Source organism: Sorex fumeus, unplaced genomic scaffold, assembly GCF_029834395.1.
Source record: "Sorex fumeus unplaced genomic scaffold, SorFum_2.1 ptg000006l, whole genome shotgun sequence".
Taxonomy (NCBI): Eukaryota; Metazoa; Chordata; class Mammalia; order Eulipotyphla; family Soricidae; genus Sorex; species Sorex fumeus.
In genome coordinates this window covers 41,921,817-41,938,695 of record NW_026606063.1, presented here as the reverse complement: position 1 = coordinate 41,938,695, position 16,879 = coordinate 41,921,817, and the positions used below count along the sequence as shown (strand labels likewise).

General features: G+C 42.6%; 1 protein-coding gene across 1 annotated transcript in view; it reads left to right on the top strand.

Moving 5' to 3' along the window:
- The window catches only part of ANTXR1 (ANTXR cell adhesion molecule 1), a 218,100-nt gene that overhangs the window by 144,354 nt on the left and 56,867 nt on the right, over positions 1–16,879 (top strand). Inside the window, exons 14-16 of the mRNA XM_056126863.1 lie at positions 143–184; positions 6,961–7,056; positions 7,744–7,911. Coding sequence (XP_055982838.1) covers positions 143–184; positions 6,961–7,056; positions 7,744–7,911 — 306 coding nt within the window. The remainder of the gene's footprint in view (positions 1–142; positions 185–6,960; positions 7,057–7,743; positions 7,912–16,879) is intronic.

Here is a 16,879-nt window from a genome sequence, read left to right as displayed (position 1 = left end):
GCATCACAATGCTTGGCCTGCCCTGCTTGTTCCCTTCACTAATCACGGGTAATAATCATGACCAAACAATGAACTCATCTCTTGGAAAGTAAGTCCCTGAAGACTTTTGCTAATCTATTCTCTTTTCCTTCTCTCTTTTCAGATTATAAAGGAGGTCCCTCCACCACCTGTGGAAGAAAGCGAGGTGAGTGGCACAGGGACAGCCATGTGGATGGGGTGGGGCGGGGAAGGTAGCTGAATGGGCTAGCCTGAGACTCAGGCCCTGCCAAGCAGAGCTAAGTGAGGCCCAGCTTCCTAATGCATATGATGCAGCAGTCAAGGAAGTCTTCTCCCCTTTGCAAACTCAAAATGAACAGGAAATGAATTGTCCCAGCAGCCAGGTGATATCCCTCCCCAAAGGCTTCCTTCCCTACTTTACCAAGACAATTATTTATAGCTGCAGGGGGCTGATCTCAAGGAGACACTTCAGGGATCTCCTTTTTCTGCAGAACCTAAAAGCTTTGTGTGTGTAGATCAGGACAAGTTTACCACCTTCTTCAAACAATCAATATTTCTAGGAATACCTGATACAGATGTATTCCATTTTTTCTTTCATATAATGTTACCCCAAAATTCACCAGATAATAATGAAAATATAGAGTGGCTAGAGCATGGGGAGTATATTAATACCTGTGCCTTAATCCTCAAGCCCTCATCATTTGAAAGGGAAACACTTGAACTCTAGTACTAAATTGGCCAGCAAGCTGTGCTGTGCAGGTGTGGTCTGGCACGGAATACAGTGGAGGCATTAAAGGCCAGTGGTGAAAAGGATCATCCATGGTCAGGAAGGCATTGTCAGTGACTTTCCAAATCCTCAGATAATTCTAGGGTTTGTTTGGCTTCCCTGGATGCAGTATTCACCAAGTTAGGAGCCAAGATACAGGTCTGAAAAATGTAGCAAGACTAAAAGATACTGATGGGATTTCAAGTTCATTGTCCTCAATCCCTAAGTTGTGTTGTGGTGTTGTGTTCAAGCCAAGCACCACCCCCTCACTATTTCTTTTCCCAATGCCTCTGTCAAGTTTCCTACGTACAGAAATAATAATGATTAAATTTAAAGTTCCATGTGGCTCTTATATCCTGAACCAAGTGCATGTAAGCCAAGGGATTTAATGGCTGCAATCAATTAAAGCACATCTTGTTGGAATGCCAACTTTCTGCCCAGGAATCAAAAAGGGAAATTACATTGCTATGCAGAGGAGGAAAAGAAGCTTTTTCATCCACAAAAACCTGTATTTATCCTTCAAGAGAAAGCAGTACCACAAGTTTCACTTGGGTTATTTCCATTGTGAGCAGTTGTCAGTTGTCCTCCCAAAGAATGATTGGATAAGAAGAATGCCCTTAAGGAGGTGCTCTCTGGGTTCTGGAATGAATATTCCCTTCTCTTCTTAGCTTCAACTATACAAGTTTTTGCTCTTTCTTCTGAAGTTGGATCTGCTTTTGTCTTTGGAAGGTTCAGTGGCAACCACCTTGGCAAAGTATGTATAGGGCCTTAGGTATAAGACTAAGTGGGGTCTGGTTCGCCCCAGATCCCAGCTTCTAGCATAGGACTCCACATAGAGATCAAGCACAATAAGTTTGTAAACTAAGCACAATTTTGGAGGGAGGGGAAAAAAATGCCCACACCATCAAACCACCAAGAAAGAAGAATTAAAAGCAAGAAAGAACATAGCTGAGTTTTTCCAGTTTCATCTGTCATCTATTAAAAGGTTGTTTGTTCACCTGAAGAAGGCCAGTTTGGTTTCTAAAAAAAAAAGTGACAACCTGAGGATATCTGAGATCCAAAGGATTGTGTTAGACCTAAAGTTACTTCCAGGCTGGCAAGGGACAGGCTACAGGCTGAACTGATTACCTTAGCATGTGTGTTGGCCCTGAGAATTCTTGGCCCAGTGAGTGAGGCCGCCCTAATATCCTTTCTAATGTGTTTTGGCAGGGAACAAGAAAGAAAAAAATACCCAAAAAACATAAAATGTACATTATCCCATACAAAATGGTGTACATAATGCTCTAGGAATGAGTCTGAATTGAGACCACCTTCTTCACTCCATCTTCCTGTGTTCAAATCCCATCAACCTTTCAAAGCACAGCTCTTGTGTTACTGTCTCCACAAAACACACTGGCATTCCTTCCATCAGAAGTAATTTCTCTTCCTTCTCTGCTGTTCCATCTGGGTATTTTAATGATTCTTCTACGTCAAAGTTTTAGACCATTTGCTACTTTAGGGTTAGGATCTATGTCTAATTCATCTTTGATGCCTCCCCAAAGAGCTTAGCAGTGACTAATGTTCAATAACTACTAAGGTCAAAAACTTCCATATATATAAATAAGTCTGAACCTTCCAAACTTTCATCAGTCTCTATAAATATCATATTCTAAGGGAGTGTATCTATTATTTACACAATTAAGCTTGGAGGATGAATGCAACTTTATAATAAACTCCTAGTCATCCTGTATAATAGGAAATATGAAAATATATACAGAGGCATGACTTTGATATTCCAAGCAACCCACACACACACTGACATCCTGCAGAAAAAGACCCCCAAACTGCTTAAGATTCAAAATCTCAACAAAAACAAGGAAATTCAACTTTTAACAACTTTAAGAGCATTTCCTGTCGGCAGTGTGAGTATTTCTCAGTAGTTCTGTAGTTATTTCAAATAATTGGCAGTTAATGGGAGAATTCAGTTATAGGTGCTTCATCTGATGGTTTAGTTCTAAATACATACAAAATGTAGATTTGGGGGAAACATTTATCAGGGAGGGAAGATAGTGGAGACACTGACAGTGATGGGATGGATATCCCAGGAAGCATTTGACTTTGAATGAGTTACAAACATTATTATCATATTAATCGTATTAAAAAACAATTTCTCAGTGGCAAGAAACTGATGCTTAAAATCCCCCAGAGACACCACTTGCAGGATGCTATGTGCATAGGGACTTTCATGGAAAATTCCAAAGTAGGAGTGGGAGGGATAACCTAGAGGACTGAAATGCATGTCTGGCATGCACAGAACCCAGGTAGGATCCCTGGTAACATATGGGCTCCAGAGCACTGCTGGGTATAGCCCTAGTGAACCCCCACACCACTAGGTAGACCCCAAAGTAAATAAATAAAAATTAAAGCCAATAAAAGTACAGTGAGGTACAACATAAGGTAGCAAGCAACTAACTTTTAATAGAACATCAAGCAATCTCTTCTCTACTATCCTTGGTATTCCTACTGGCAGATTTTGGATAGCAGCTATGTTCCACTCTCCCCCACTCCTGACTGACTGAACACCCTACATTCCTTTTCCTTTCCTCCCACAAAACAATTTGGCTTATCCAGCCTGTCTTCTATAAGCATTAGGAGTCTGAGACTGGTGGTTCCCCCTCCATGCTACATCCTTGAAGGACACAGTGTGCGGGAAAAGAACCACCAAGTAGACATCATTGATTTAATGTGGCCTTCACTTCCACTGCTGCTAGTTTTCTTCGTGGAGTTGCTGGGAGCTGGGATTTTTTTTCACTCCATCCATTTTTAAGCAAATGGAAAGGCATCAAAAATTCCTTTCTCTTATGAAGATTGCAAAACCATCTTCTAAAATGTCTCTAGAATGAGTAAACAGAGCTTTGGCAATTGCAGGGAAATTCTGACAGTCTCGGTTGGTCATTCCCTGGGCCTTTGTGTTGCCTTTTGCTGTTATGGTGGTGGTTATTGTTTAGGTTTGGCAGACAAGCTTGAGTCAGGAGATTAAACAGCAGGTTTGGTGGATCGGAATCACGTGCAGCAGATTCGAGTCTTGACACTTCCTGTGGCAGGACTCCACCTGCTCAGGACACAGTCCTGGCCTAGCTTGGCACAGGGTGGGTTGGAATAAAGCCTTAGAGCTGGCAGCAAGTCCCGGGCAGATGCGAAGAGGACAGCTTGGTGTGCCACTGGAGGGGGAATCTTATCAAGCCATCAAGAAACCAGACCAGAACTTCAACTTCAGTGCTCTCTTCATTTCTTTTGCATCCAACTGTCCTCTTCTGTAAAATGAAAAACAAAACTATATAGTTACTAATTTTTTTCCTGCTGCTTAAAAAATTAAGAAATTCATAAGACCATTCCAGTTCCTAACTAAATGAGGTAGCTCTATTCTTCAACTGTCTGTCATGCTAAGTACTGCTTTGCACAGTTTTAGGTGGTAGTCTAATTTCAGTTATTTGGAAAAACTGTCCTAGACCATTACCCAGGCTTTTTGAAGGCATACTTTGCTCATGGCCAGTTAACACATATATCAGACTCCAGTGTTAAATGTAACACTAAAACTTCTTAGTTTGTCCTCATGAACCTTCTAAAATTAGATCATAAGGTAAAATTCTCTGAACTATAGTGTTTTCCTTTATTGAGTTTATTTGGTTTTATTTATTATTTTACCATGTTTCATATTCAGACATTGTCTAAATTAGTAAGCACAAAATGTAAGAAGTACAAAACTAGCATTTATGTGATGCCATCAAAACAGTGGAAAAGCAAAGTGCAAAGGCGCAAACCTAGAACTGCCAACTTGGAAAACCAAAGACAAGGAGGTGCCTGGCTCCAGTCCCACTCTACCATGTGCAAGTTGACTGACCTATGTTTCTGAACTTCAATCCTTCCTCTCTGAAATAAGAGAGGGGCCAGAGAGTACAGTGGGTAGGGTGCTTGCCTAGCATGCAACCAACTTGGGTTCTATCTCCACACCCACCAGAAGTGATTCCCAAGTGCAGAGCCACTGAGCAACACTGGGTATGGCCCCCAAACAATAAATAAATAAATAAACTAAATAATTGAATGCGTACAATAGCACCACTGCCACCCTGGCATCTGGAGACTGGTGGCAGTAGGGGATGGTGAAAGGGCTAATACAAATAAAGCTTTTTATGTGTGACTAGCACACATATAACAAAGGCAACATCAGTTCAACAGTTGAACTCAGTATATATTCACTGAACAACTACTGTGCATCATGCTTTGTGCAAGACACACAGAAGACAGGGTCAAAAGAACCCACCTACCTTCAGAGCTTCCAGTTCCAAAGTGAAGTTTTTAAAGAAAGAGACAGGCCCAAGTGTTGACTACTAGAAGCGGCAGGTCCTCTGAAAAGTCTACTGATCACTGCACTTTAAGCGATATTACATGTTTATGGTGTTGGGTTTTTATTTCTTTTGGGGGCCATACCCTGCAGTGTTCAGGGATTACTCCTAGCTCTGCACTCAGGAATTACTCCTGATGGTGCACAGGGGATCAGATGGGATGCTGGGGATCGAATCCTGGTTGGCCGCATGCAAGGCAAGCACCCTACCTGCTATACTATCGCACCAGCCCTAAATGCTTAAGATTTTTAATTAAAAAATATTTCTTAGAGAAGACTGCTCCTTCTCAGCACAACAAGTCTCCAGGGAATCTTGATATTTTAATTATAAGTGTTTTGTTTTGTTACCTCCGATTCTGCTTTCTTTTCTGCTGACTTGTCTCCTGCTTGGGAGGCCCCTTTCCACTTGGTGGTGTACCTCCATAGGATTCTCTGATTCCCCAAATGCCACCAACACAGGTCATGGGAGGTAGCCTTGTTCTGAACAATTTCTTCCCCTCTGGCTCTTGTTATTGCTTTGTAAACAGACGCCTTTCTCTACTTACAAGGGAAGGCATACCACACCCTTAACCCATAGGTTATTGTAAATGGTGATATTTTACTTCTCATTTTTCTCCCACAGCAAGAAATTTAAGATGAAGAACAGTTTTGTTAATTATCCTTCTATAAAAGTTCCTCTTGTTTCCTTTTTCCATCTTAAGATGTATAAGCACAAACTTCCTTTCACTGAGCTTAGCTGCAGACAGAGTTAACTGCTTTATTTAAATCGTCTCATGTAATTTATGTGTAAATTCAATAGATAATGCTTGGGCATCTGCCACATCTGAGGTGCCACTCTAAAAGTGGAGCATACAATGGCAGATATGACCAGTAAACACAAGCTTCCGTGGAACTCACATCCCAGCAAGGAGAGACAGAAAATAAATAAATGTTAAGCCTGATAATAACCGTAACTAAAAATAAAACACATTGATGGGCTGGAAAGACTGGGACTACTTTTAAAAGAATGTCCAGGGAAGACCTGTCCAAGGAGTGATAAGAAAGATCCATGAGAAACCCCAGGAAAAGTAATCCTGGACAAGGGAAGAACTCATGAACAGGTCACAACATAGTAATGTTTTCAGAGTCTTTGAGGGACAAAAGAAGGCAGCAAGCTGGAGCAGAGAGAGGAGGAGAAAGAAGGAGGTTGTTATCACAGAATCCAGAAGGGAAAACTCTCAATAACTCGGGACCATCATGTTGCTGGTGATGGTTACAGAGGTGCAGGTGGAAAAGTCCCAGATGTGGGATCCCTTAGACAGTCCCACATCAATAAAACTTTCTGGAAATTTTGAGAGGAGGTTGGAGAAAGGCAGTGGGGGAAGGAGAAAATCCAAGATGAATTTCAAGGTGGTGGGGTAATTACTAGAGGAGCAGGTGTGAGAACAGGAAATCTGCAGTTCTTTCTGGTCTGCAATTATTGAAATGTTTGTTAGTCCCCCGAGAGAAGAAATTAATATCAAGTCTGCCACTGGAGTTTAACGAAGTCAGGGAAGAAGACATAAAATCAGAATCCTCAGCCTGTGGATGGGATTTGATGGGCTACCATACAAAGTAGTTGGGTGCAGGATTGTCTGTACCCCACCCTCACCCAGGTGCAGTGTGTTTACCCAATCACTAATAGTAAAAAGAAGCATCTATAGTGATGTGAATTGCCCAGGGTAAATAGTGAGCCAGAGTTTCTCCCAGCAGAGTGCTCTTGTGCACTTGGCTATGTGGGATGGACTCAGTGGCTGTTGGGCTTGGCTTCCTTACATGGATCACAATTTCTCTGCAGGAAGAAGATGATGATGGTCTCCCGAAGAAAAAGTGGCCTACGGTTGATGCCTCTTATTATGGTGGGCGAGGCGTTGGAGGCATTAAAAGGATGGAGGTAAGAAGACAGCAGAAAGGCCAAGGATATAGCTATGTTGTAGAACCTCCCATGTCTAAGACCTCGGATTTGATCCCCTGCACCAGGAGAAAAAAGACAAAATATGTCTTTTTATGGGGTGACCCCTACCTAGCAGTGTTCAGGGATCACCCTCAGTGAAGTGCCCAGGAAACGAGAATTGAATATAAGTATATACTCCAGCCCTTTGAGCCATCTCCTATCTATATCATTTCTACTCAATGATGAAATCAAAGCAAAGTAGAAAAAACTCAGACTTGAAGTTTTGTAGGGCTATGGGCCATGAGGCATCAGAGGGAAGAGATGACAGGTACAGCCTTTGAACTGTAACACCCCATGTTGGGTCCATCGTAAGTCAGAGAAGTTCATTTCTCCACTTCTCATATCTACCCACATGGTTTCTTCGCTCAGAGAATCTGACACTCTTGTATGGGTGTGCAAGGCTGCTGTGTAAGCTGGCGCCACAGTCCACAGCCCCCACCCCCAGAGCTTATTTTCTCTGCACCTTCAACGCCCCCTCTTTCCCTTTGTCCAGCTTCTCCCCCCAAACCCAAAAGCATTGAGTTGGAGAACACTCAGGTGGCCCATCACAATTGTAATTGTGATCCCCCTTCATGTATTTTATTTTATTTTGCCATTTTGGGCTTATTTGATATTGTTTTACTTTAGGTTCGATGGGGAGAAAAAGGTTCCACAGAAGAAGGTGCCAAATTGGAAAAGGCAAAGAATGCAAGAGTCAAGATGCCAGAGCAGGAGTACGAATTCCCAGAACCTCGAAATCTCAACAACAACATGCGTCGGCCCTCATCTCCCCGGAAGTGGTACTCTCCCATCAAGGTGTGTCTTTTGCTATTCAAGCCCACGCCCAGTAGCACTTTCTAGTAAGAGTCAGAAATGTCTAAAATCATAGATTTGAAAGTACAAGGACATATTTCCGCAATCTCAGACTATCAAGGGAAGGAATAGGCTTTTTACAGTCTCTGGTAAAGTAGTGGAAAGAGAGCTAAGTGACTTGGATAGTATCCTCAGAGAAGCCTGAGAACCATTACAAATTCCCCTAGTACCCCATACTCCCATTGATAGGTGCTTCCACTGTCTAACAAAAATGGCAAAATTCTTTCTGATGCCTCATCTCTCTTCCCCTGGCCACAACTTAAGTCAATTCTTCTTTCTCTGAGCCTCCCACCAGAGTATCAGAATTTTTATTTGACAGTGATGCTGTCAGATTTTTTTGGCTATCGATCTAGAACTCATTCTTCCCAACTATGAGCAACACCTTATTCTCCCCCATCTCTTTTCCCTACACATCACCAGAGCCTAAACCTTTCATTCAGGCCAGGGAAATAATACAGGGGTCAAGAATGTTTTTCACATGCCTAAATACCCTGGCTCTATTCCTGGCCACCACCCCACAGACATTTCAGTGTATAATTCCTGAAGATTCCCCTCCCAACCCAGTCCCACAGGGTATGGCTCTGGTGGCTACTGAGCACCACTAGGATGGCCCTTTTGGTTCATGAATCACAGGGGCTGAGCAGCACTACATCCTCTGGCCCTAGCATTGAACCATCCAGCCCAGTTGGCTGAGTATCACCAAGAGTGGCCCTGGGTTCCCCTCCCCAGCATGATTTGAGAGGCTTTTCCCCCTCCCCCCCAAAAAAACTTAGTCTTTTTAAAAAAATTTTTATTGAATCACTGTGAGATATAGTCACAAATCTTTCATGATTGAATTTCAGTCATACATACATTAAACACCCGTCTCTCCTCCAGTGTGCATTTTCCACCACCAATGTCCTCAGTATCCCTTCCGCCACCCACACCTCACCCCACTCCCTGCCTCTGTGGCAGGAACTTTCCTTTTTGCTCTCTCTCTCTCTGCTTTAGGGCATTATGGTTTGCAATACAGATACTGAGAGGCCATCATGTTTGGTCCTTCCTTTGTCTACTTACAGCACACATCTTCCTTCCCAAGTGATCCCTCCAACAATCATTGACTTAATGGTCCCTTCTCTATCTCAGCTGCCTTCTCCCCCATGAGGCAGTAAAAGACTTTTTTGACTTAAGTTTAAGTGATGGGAGGCAACTGACAAATCTTGTGAACCCTTTGTTCTCTTCCTCTTTTATTGGGGGGAGCCATACCCAGCCGTGCTCAGGAGTCACTCTCAGCAGTGTGTTCACACAGCACTAGGATTGAATCTAGGCTTCCACATGCAAAGCATGTGCTGTAGCCTTTTGAGCCCTCTCCCTGGTCCCCATTCAACACTCTTGCCTTCTGACCTCGTCCATTAGATCCGCATTCTGCCAGTTGTCAGAGAGCACTAGAAAACTCTAACGGGAAAGATGTTGACATAATCTATCCCTACTACCTCATTTCATACAGGAAAACCTGAGGTAAGCAAAGTTCTTTCTCTGCCCAGCTTTGGAACCCAAGTCTCCAGTTCAGGTGTCCAGCCACTGGTGCACACTGCAAGCAGAGCTGGGCCAGCTCCAAAGCATTAAGGGAAAGGCTCCATCTCAGAGCCAGCTCTTAGCCCCATCCCCACCACACGCGTGCACACACAGCTTCCCTCTCTTCCAGTGACAACAAACATAATAGCCACCTTGCCTTGAGCAATATTCTAATTTCAGAGCAGCCCTACTCCTCTAAAAATCAAAGGAAAATACCAATTTTGACAGTGGCATGAAATCTCTCTGAGAGTTCTCTTTTCCCAGCTGAGCCAGCTCACGCTCGGGGTCTTTGCCATGCTTTTTCATTTTGATTTGCTGTGTTTAAAGTAGTGAGATTCTTTTTTACGATAAGTCCCCCCCTGGGGCAATGGGTTGAACTCTGGAAAGATGTGGGCGAAACATAACTTGCTTGACTACCAGCTGTTGGCTTCTAATTATTTTCTAATGCTCAACATGCAGTGTCGTGCTTGCCGAGTACAGACAGGAAGGAGCCAAGTGGAAGCTCCGAGATGAGAAAGAAAGGGAATTTTTCTATTATGTCGTTTTTGGGAATCTGTACCTTGTGAGTAATATGGCATCTTTGATGATGGGTGGTTTTTCATTTCTGTAGTCTCATATGTTGACAGCATTACTTCTGCAGGAGGAATTCAATTTCTGCTTGAGGGCACATTATTCTTCGATTAACGGGTGGTTTGGTGGTTTGAATTTTATGAAAGAAATATGAATCTGGGCAATGAGATTTAGAATTTGCAAAACCTGCCTGACATTGCGTTGGAACTGGAATCAATTTGATGAGAATTGTGTCCCATCTACGTGCTACGCACTCTCAGATAGTGCATTAGAAGTACTCAAACCCAGCTGAACATCAGAATCACTCAAATGAATTTTAAAAATATAGACTCTCAGGGATGATGCCTCAAACTTATCATAAGTGTCACACGTGGCTTTCACAGGCACACTGGCTCTTATAGTGCGCCCTCTTCTCCCGCAGCATGAAATTCCTTTAATCCCAAATCCTCTTTCCGAACTTCACATGCAAACTCCCTATGCAATCCCCATTGCCTCAAGTACCACTTCCTCTGTGGCCTTTGATGTTCTGCCTCCTTCTTAGCCTTTGTGTAAAACTTCTGGTTCTCAAAGTGTGGTCCCCATCCCAGCAACCGCAGCAGCTCCCCAGTGCTTGTTAGAAATGCACAGCTGGGGCTCCTACCCATCTCTATTCAGCAACTTTGGGGCTGAAGCCAGCGTTATGGGTTTTCACCAGCCCAGATAAGACATTGTCACAAAGGTTCTAGCCAGCATGAGGGAAGGAGCTCTGGTGCAAGGCAAAGATCATAATCATACTCAGTAAGGAGATCCTCCGTTTTACTACACACATGACTGCTGTGTTAGTGGCAAGCAGCTGGGAATCTGAGTGTCAGGGATTCCCCCAGAAAGCAAGATGGAAAAGCCCTGGGACACCGGTGAACTCGAGAGATGCCTGGCAGGATTCCCTTGCATGAATGTGAGAACACATACCCACTCAGCCTCTCGCTGGCCAGGTGCCCCTGGCCATTGCTGACTCAGCCTGCTCTGTAGGCAGGAGACAAGTGGGACCTGCTCCTCGGGTTTATGAGTCGCTCTCCACCAGAATTGACCCCCTGGAGGCACAGTTACACACAACTCATCTTCCGAGCACCAGTAAACAGCATGGCACCTCACCTGGCACAAAGTGGGGCCTCCCCATGTCTGGTTAACAAGCCAAGACATAGGGTGCAATTAAGAAACCACACCTAGAGCCCCGTGCCGGTGAGACCAGCTCCTGTGGCCCACACAGATCACTTTGTACTCTCAGCCCAAGGAAGGAGCATTCTTCTTGCCATCTCCTTGAGGAGAGAAGAAAAGGTCATTTTATGCATGCCTGGGTCAGTTGGATGAAGGAAAAAGAATTAGAATGGAATGGCTTGAGAATAAAAGCACAGAGAGTTTTAAAAATAAATGACAGTGATTGTCCAGAAGAAGAGGGGCAAATGAGCTGCTAGGACTTTAGTGTTCACACCAGAAAGAGCCCTGAGCTAGCCATGGGGCCGATCGACAGTTACCACGCTCTGCAGCATAACATTCAGCCTCATGCACAATATCATGAACTCTGTTTCCCTTTCCTGAAACCTCTGGCTAGATTTGTCAAAGCCCTGGCAGGAAACAGAAAACATTCTAAAGGCCTGAACTAATAGAGGTGTGAGCAGGGGACAGCAAGACCCTGGGAACTGTGACACATTTAGACATGGCAAGGAAGGGGAGATAAATGAGAGCTGTTCTGGAGCACTGCCACAGAGAAGGAGTTGGCCTTTGATATCAGCCCTGCCACTTGGGCCCCAAGCTAAGACTTTTTTCTCACATTTAAAAATTTGAATGACATTTATTTAGGCAACAGACAGGGGTTAGGAGTGCAACTTCACATCTCTGCAAAGTATATTTTGTCACAATCATCACCAAGATTTTTCTATTTTAAATGCTTTTGAAGGACCTATGTAATTCTCTTGAGTTCTGATTCTTGGTCTGCAAAACTTGAAATATTTACTCTCAGGCCCTGACAGGAAATGCTTTCAGATCCCTGTTCTTTGGAAATGTAGTCACTGTTGAGAGGGAGGGAGGGAGCAGGCAGGGAGCAGAGGAATAGATGCTCCATCCTCCCCCTCATCTTGTTCTCTCATCTTCTGGTGCTCCTAATTGGCCAGATCCAGGGAAAACCTGATATGACACTTAGTGGGTGTCAGGCTTCTTAGGCGGTGAGCAATGTGGGGGCTGGGAGGATGGGGTGGGCATTCAGGAGGAAGCTGAGATGGGAAATGTATAGAAAGTAATTCGTCCATTGTCTGCCCCCAGTTTCAACAAGAACACCTCCAGCTCCTGCAAAACTTTTAGGAAGCATTGAGATACCCCAGGTACCAGTGGAAAGACTCTCAATCAATTGCAACTCTAAACTTGTTGTGTAGGACTCACTTTTTCCCTGCATTCCACGAATTTGATTTGAGAAATGGTGAAGCAAGTGTGCACATTTGCTCATTACACCCAGAGAGAACTGATGGCCAGAAGGAGTCCACCAAGGGCTCTCTCCACTGTCCCCCAGGCTAATTAAAGGCATTGACCTCATCAACCACACTTCAGCCTTTCCTCATTCCATGCTCATGATCAGGATATTTGTCAATATTTTGCCCTCAGTTTTCCTTTTGCTCAGTTTTCACCCCCTTTGTCTCTCCTCCCCCACCCCGTCCCAGATTGACAGCACCCCGTGCTTCTCATTAAATTAGGAACTGACCATATCAGACAAGTTAAGTAATGTCCAGATGTATGGCCACAGATGGATTAAAAACAGAACTGTTTTCAGGTTGGCTGGAAGGCTTGCAGCCTTTAGAAAAACCGTTTTTCTTCTTTTCCAGTAGCTCCTCCACATGACTGGAAATGACAGCTCACAGAGCTGGGCATCCCAGCTCTCCTCTGAAGGGGCTTCACTTGTGTGATCTGCAGGGCCTGGGAGGGGGTGGTCTTCTGTTCATTTTCTGTGTGCCCATTATCATGCTTGGACCTTGCATCCTCACCTTGCCACAAAGCAGCGTTTGGACATTATATTTAGCTGAGTAAAGCTGTGGGTGAGGAGCCCCATAAGACACCCCAAATCTAAAACTACTTTCAGATGAGACATTGAACAAGTTTATCACTTTATTTTTACTTTGTCCCTCTCCAGTAAATTTTTTTAAAAACATCTCCACACATTTTTTGTAAAACAAAGACCAAAAGAGGGGAAAGGGGGAAAAAAGCAAAACAACATCTTTGGTGGGTGTATGTGAGGAAGAGATTTTAGCTGTAGTTATTCATCTATTCAGGAGAAGCTTGAGTCTCATATTTATATTATTTTAAGGTGTACAAATTTAAGCATTAGTCTCTAACAGCCCCATAAATTGAGCTATCCTCAAAATTTTCAATCTCTGACTAACATCCCACTTGCTAAGGCAGACAAACCAGAAGAGAAGACACAGCTGCTTTTGGCCAAAAGAAAGAAAGAAAAGGAAGCCCAGCCACAAATCCCACACATAAGGGCTCTTTGAATGAGCGCCACGTAAACATTCCCAGCCCGACTTCATGTTCAGGAAGAAACAAAAGCTGGAGTTTACATACAACTTCTGGTTTGTCTATCTGTGTGGATTAGAAGTTATTGTCTGAGGCTGGGGTAATTTGGGAGCCTGTGCTTGGTATATATTTCTTATTTTATAGACAGAATGTGTCAAGTTGGTATGAAATGAGAGCTATTTTTAAATGTTAACCTTTCAATGACTCAGGGTTGGGGGCGCGGACCCCTTTCCCCTCTGCAATTGAAAATTCATAGATCACTTTTGATTCCCTTGAAGTCAACCATTGGTATCCAGGAGGAGGTAGTTTCAGGAAACTCCCTCTCTCAGACCAAAACCCAAAACTGTCAAATTCACTAGGGTTAGTCTTTTCCCTCCTTAGGTTCCACATCCACTGGTTCAACCAACATGCATCCAACGTGGGTTAAATTCATGGTGGTGGAACCTGTTTACAGAGAAAAGAATCCGTGTATAAGTGGATCCACCCAGTTCATATCTGTGTTGTTCAAGAACCAAAAATACCCAGTTACAGGTTTGCCATGTGGTGTGGTGATCTTTAACTTAGCTTCACAGAAGCAAGTGGACATTTTTCCTGGGGAATGACAATAGTGTCTTGAAATGCAGCCTATAGAAAGGGAGACCAATATGTAAGGGACAGTCAAATCTGAGATAAATCATAAATTTAATTCAAAATTCCTCCCAAGGGTTTAGATACATCCTGGAGACTAATTGTAAGAATCTTTTAAGGTTCTTCTGGCTCCAAAGGAATGTTATTAATAAATACATTAACTACTATTCATTAATAACTGGCTCCTGTTGACAGTCATAAAATCAAGGCATCCATGGGATATGATTTCTGTTTTCCATCCCCTGCACCACATTCCCTGCTCCAGTACACAGGGTATGTAACTTTTTAATTTTAATCAAACCTCAAGAGCATTTGTCAAACACTTTCATTTGACTTTAGAGAGCTTCTGCTCTTTCATAAAATTTTACATACTGTAGGAGTTAATAATCAAATGAATAGCTTATACAGATTTTTAGATCATTTTATGTACCACTTAGTGGGCTCATTGGTTCATTTGTGGGACCATTAGAATTCAGAGCACTAGGAGTACAGCTGTAAACTAACTATTCTCACCTTTTATAGAAGAGGCCATTGACATCTCTCCTCACTAAAGCACACAGTACAAACCATGCAGTTCCAGAGGTTTTTCCATGGACTAACACCTTCATTTTTCACCACAACCCTGGAAAATATCAATTAGTATTAGTGCCATTCTACATATGGGAAAGCCAATGCAGATAGAGGTTGGTCGTGACCAATTGACACTACTAGTAAGATATTTCTTGAATTATTTTATTCACTTCAATGAATCCATTCAAGCTAACCATAAAATCCCTGACAAGGAGCCTGGTATAAAAGACAAAGAAGGACGCTGATGAGAAACAGAAAACAAGAGCCTTGACTAGGGTGGTTTCCTTGGAGATAGTGGGAAAGGGGTAGACAAGAAGAGGTGACAGGAAAACTGTTATAGAAAAAACATCCCCAAAATGCAGTGGTGGAGGAAATGGAGCTGAGAATCGTTCTCTGGTTTCCAGCTTACATATCTAGATGTTGATGATACCATGAACCAAGGCATGGTATATAAAAGGTGGAGAAGATTTGGGGAAAGATCATTCAATTTGTAATGGTCTTCAATACACGTGATAACAGTGACATTACAATCAAAATCTGGTAGGTCATTGGATACCCAAATTCAAAGCTCGCTTTAAAGAGGACAAAGTGGAAGATAGAATTCGTGAGCTGTAAAGAGCTAGGTGGAAGTTGGACCCATTCTCAGAATGTACTCAGATAGTGGGTGAGATTAGAAAATGGCCAAGGAGAATTATAGTGTCAAGTGTAGATAAAGGAAACCAGTCTGAGAGGACTAAACAGTGAAACAGGAAGAAAAAGGCTAAGAGCACTGAGCCCAGGAAGAGTGTATAGGTGGAGTGACCTAGAGATTCAGATTTCTAGAAGAAAAAAGTTAAGGTATTGTTATTCTGCATGTTGTGTTGACCTTAGGGAACACAACTTTGGTAGAGCCACCAACCATAGCTGTAGAAGTCAAAACACAGCATCCTGAAGAGGAATGAGAAGTATGGCTTGAGGAAAAGAACAGAAATGGAGGCTCACAGAATAGAGGTTGAGCAGATAAATGCTCATAAAGCTTAAATTATTGAATTCTTGGATTCTGCAAAATAGTCTCTCCATCTTTCTATGGAGCATCCTCAATTATCATTTTAATGACTTTACTTTGACAATTTAATGAATACATTCTGTAAGACTAGTATTCCAATACCTAATTTTAGGTCTATAGAGTAGACAGTATTATTATCTCCATTGTAAAGATGAGAAAAGTAAGATAAAACAGCTTATCCAAGACTGCAAAGCTGGTAGATCATGGACCCAAAATATGAATCAGGCAGTCTGAACTCAGTCATTTTGTGCTTAACTATTACACTATGATCTATTGCCACACAGAAACAGAATTTACTGTGCATTCACCCATGAAATAACTGAGTAGTTTCTGCTCTTTTGCTTGCATGTAACTTGAAATTTCTGCTGAGTTAATAGACTTCTTCAACACATGTTTTTTGTTTTAGCCTATGTAATTGCTCTCAATTGTCAAGGAGTTGAGTGATTAGCATACAGAACACTGGAGAGGACTGATTTACAAAGCCAAATACTGAGAGCAGCACCTTGTTACCCACCAAAAGGAAAAGAATGAGGAGAAAAATGAGGGAAATAAAAGAGAGGCATTTGTCCAGGAAATCCACCTGGTTCTCTCCTGAAATATAAATGTTTATCCTAAAAAACCTTAAAGGAAAACATTTAACTGATGATTGAAATGGTTTAATGCAGAAAACCAAGCTGAACACAGCAGCAATTCTATCCAGCATTCTCAAGTCATTTCAAAATATTTGTAGAAGCTTTCATAAAAACTTTGCTGAAAAAAGATGCGAAATATTACACTTAGTAAAGCATAACTGGACCCACAAAACTCAAGCAACAGTTGATAAAGGTTCAAAAGGTTTAAGAGTATATTATTTTGTACCTGGATATAATCTACCAGAAAATGGTTTTAGAATATGAAGTCTTTGAGGTGATATTCTTATTTTGTTCGGTGAGGTGGGAAGTGATATAGGAAGAGGGTAATGGGCTTGGACCACACCCAGCAATACTCAGGTCTTACCTGTGGCTCTGT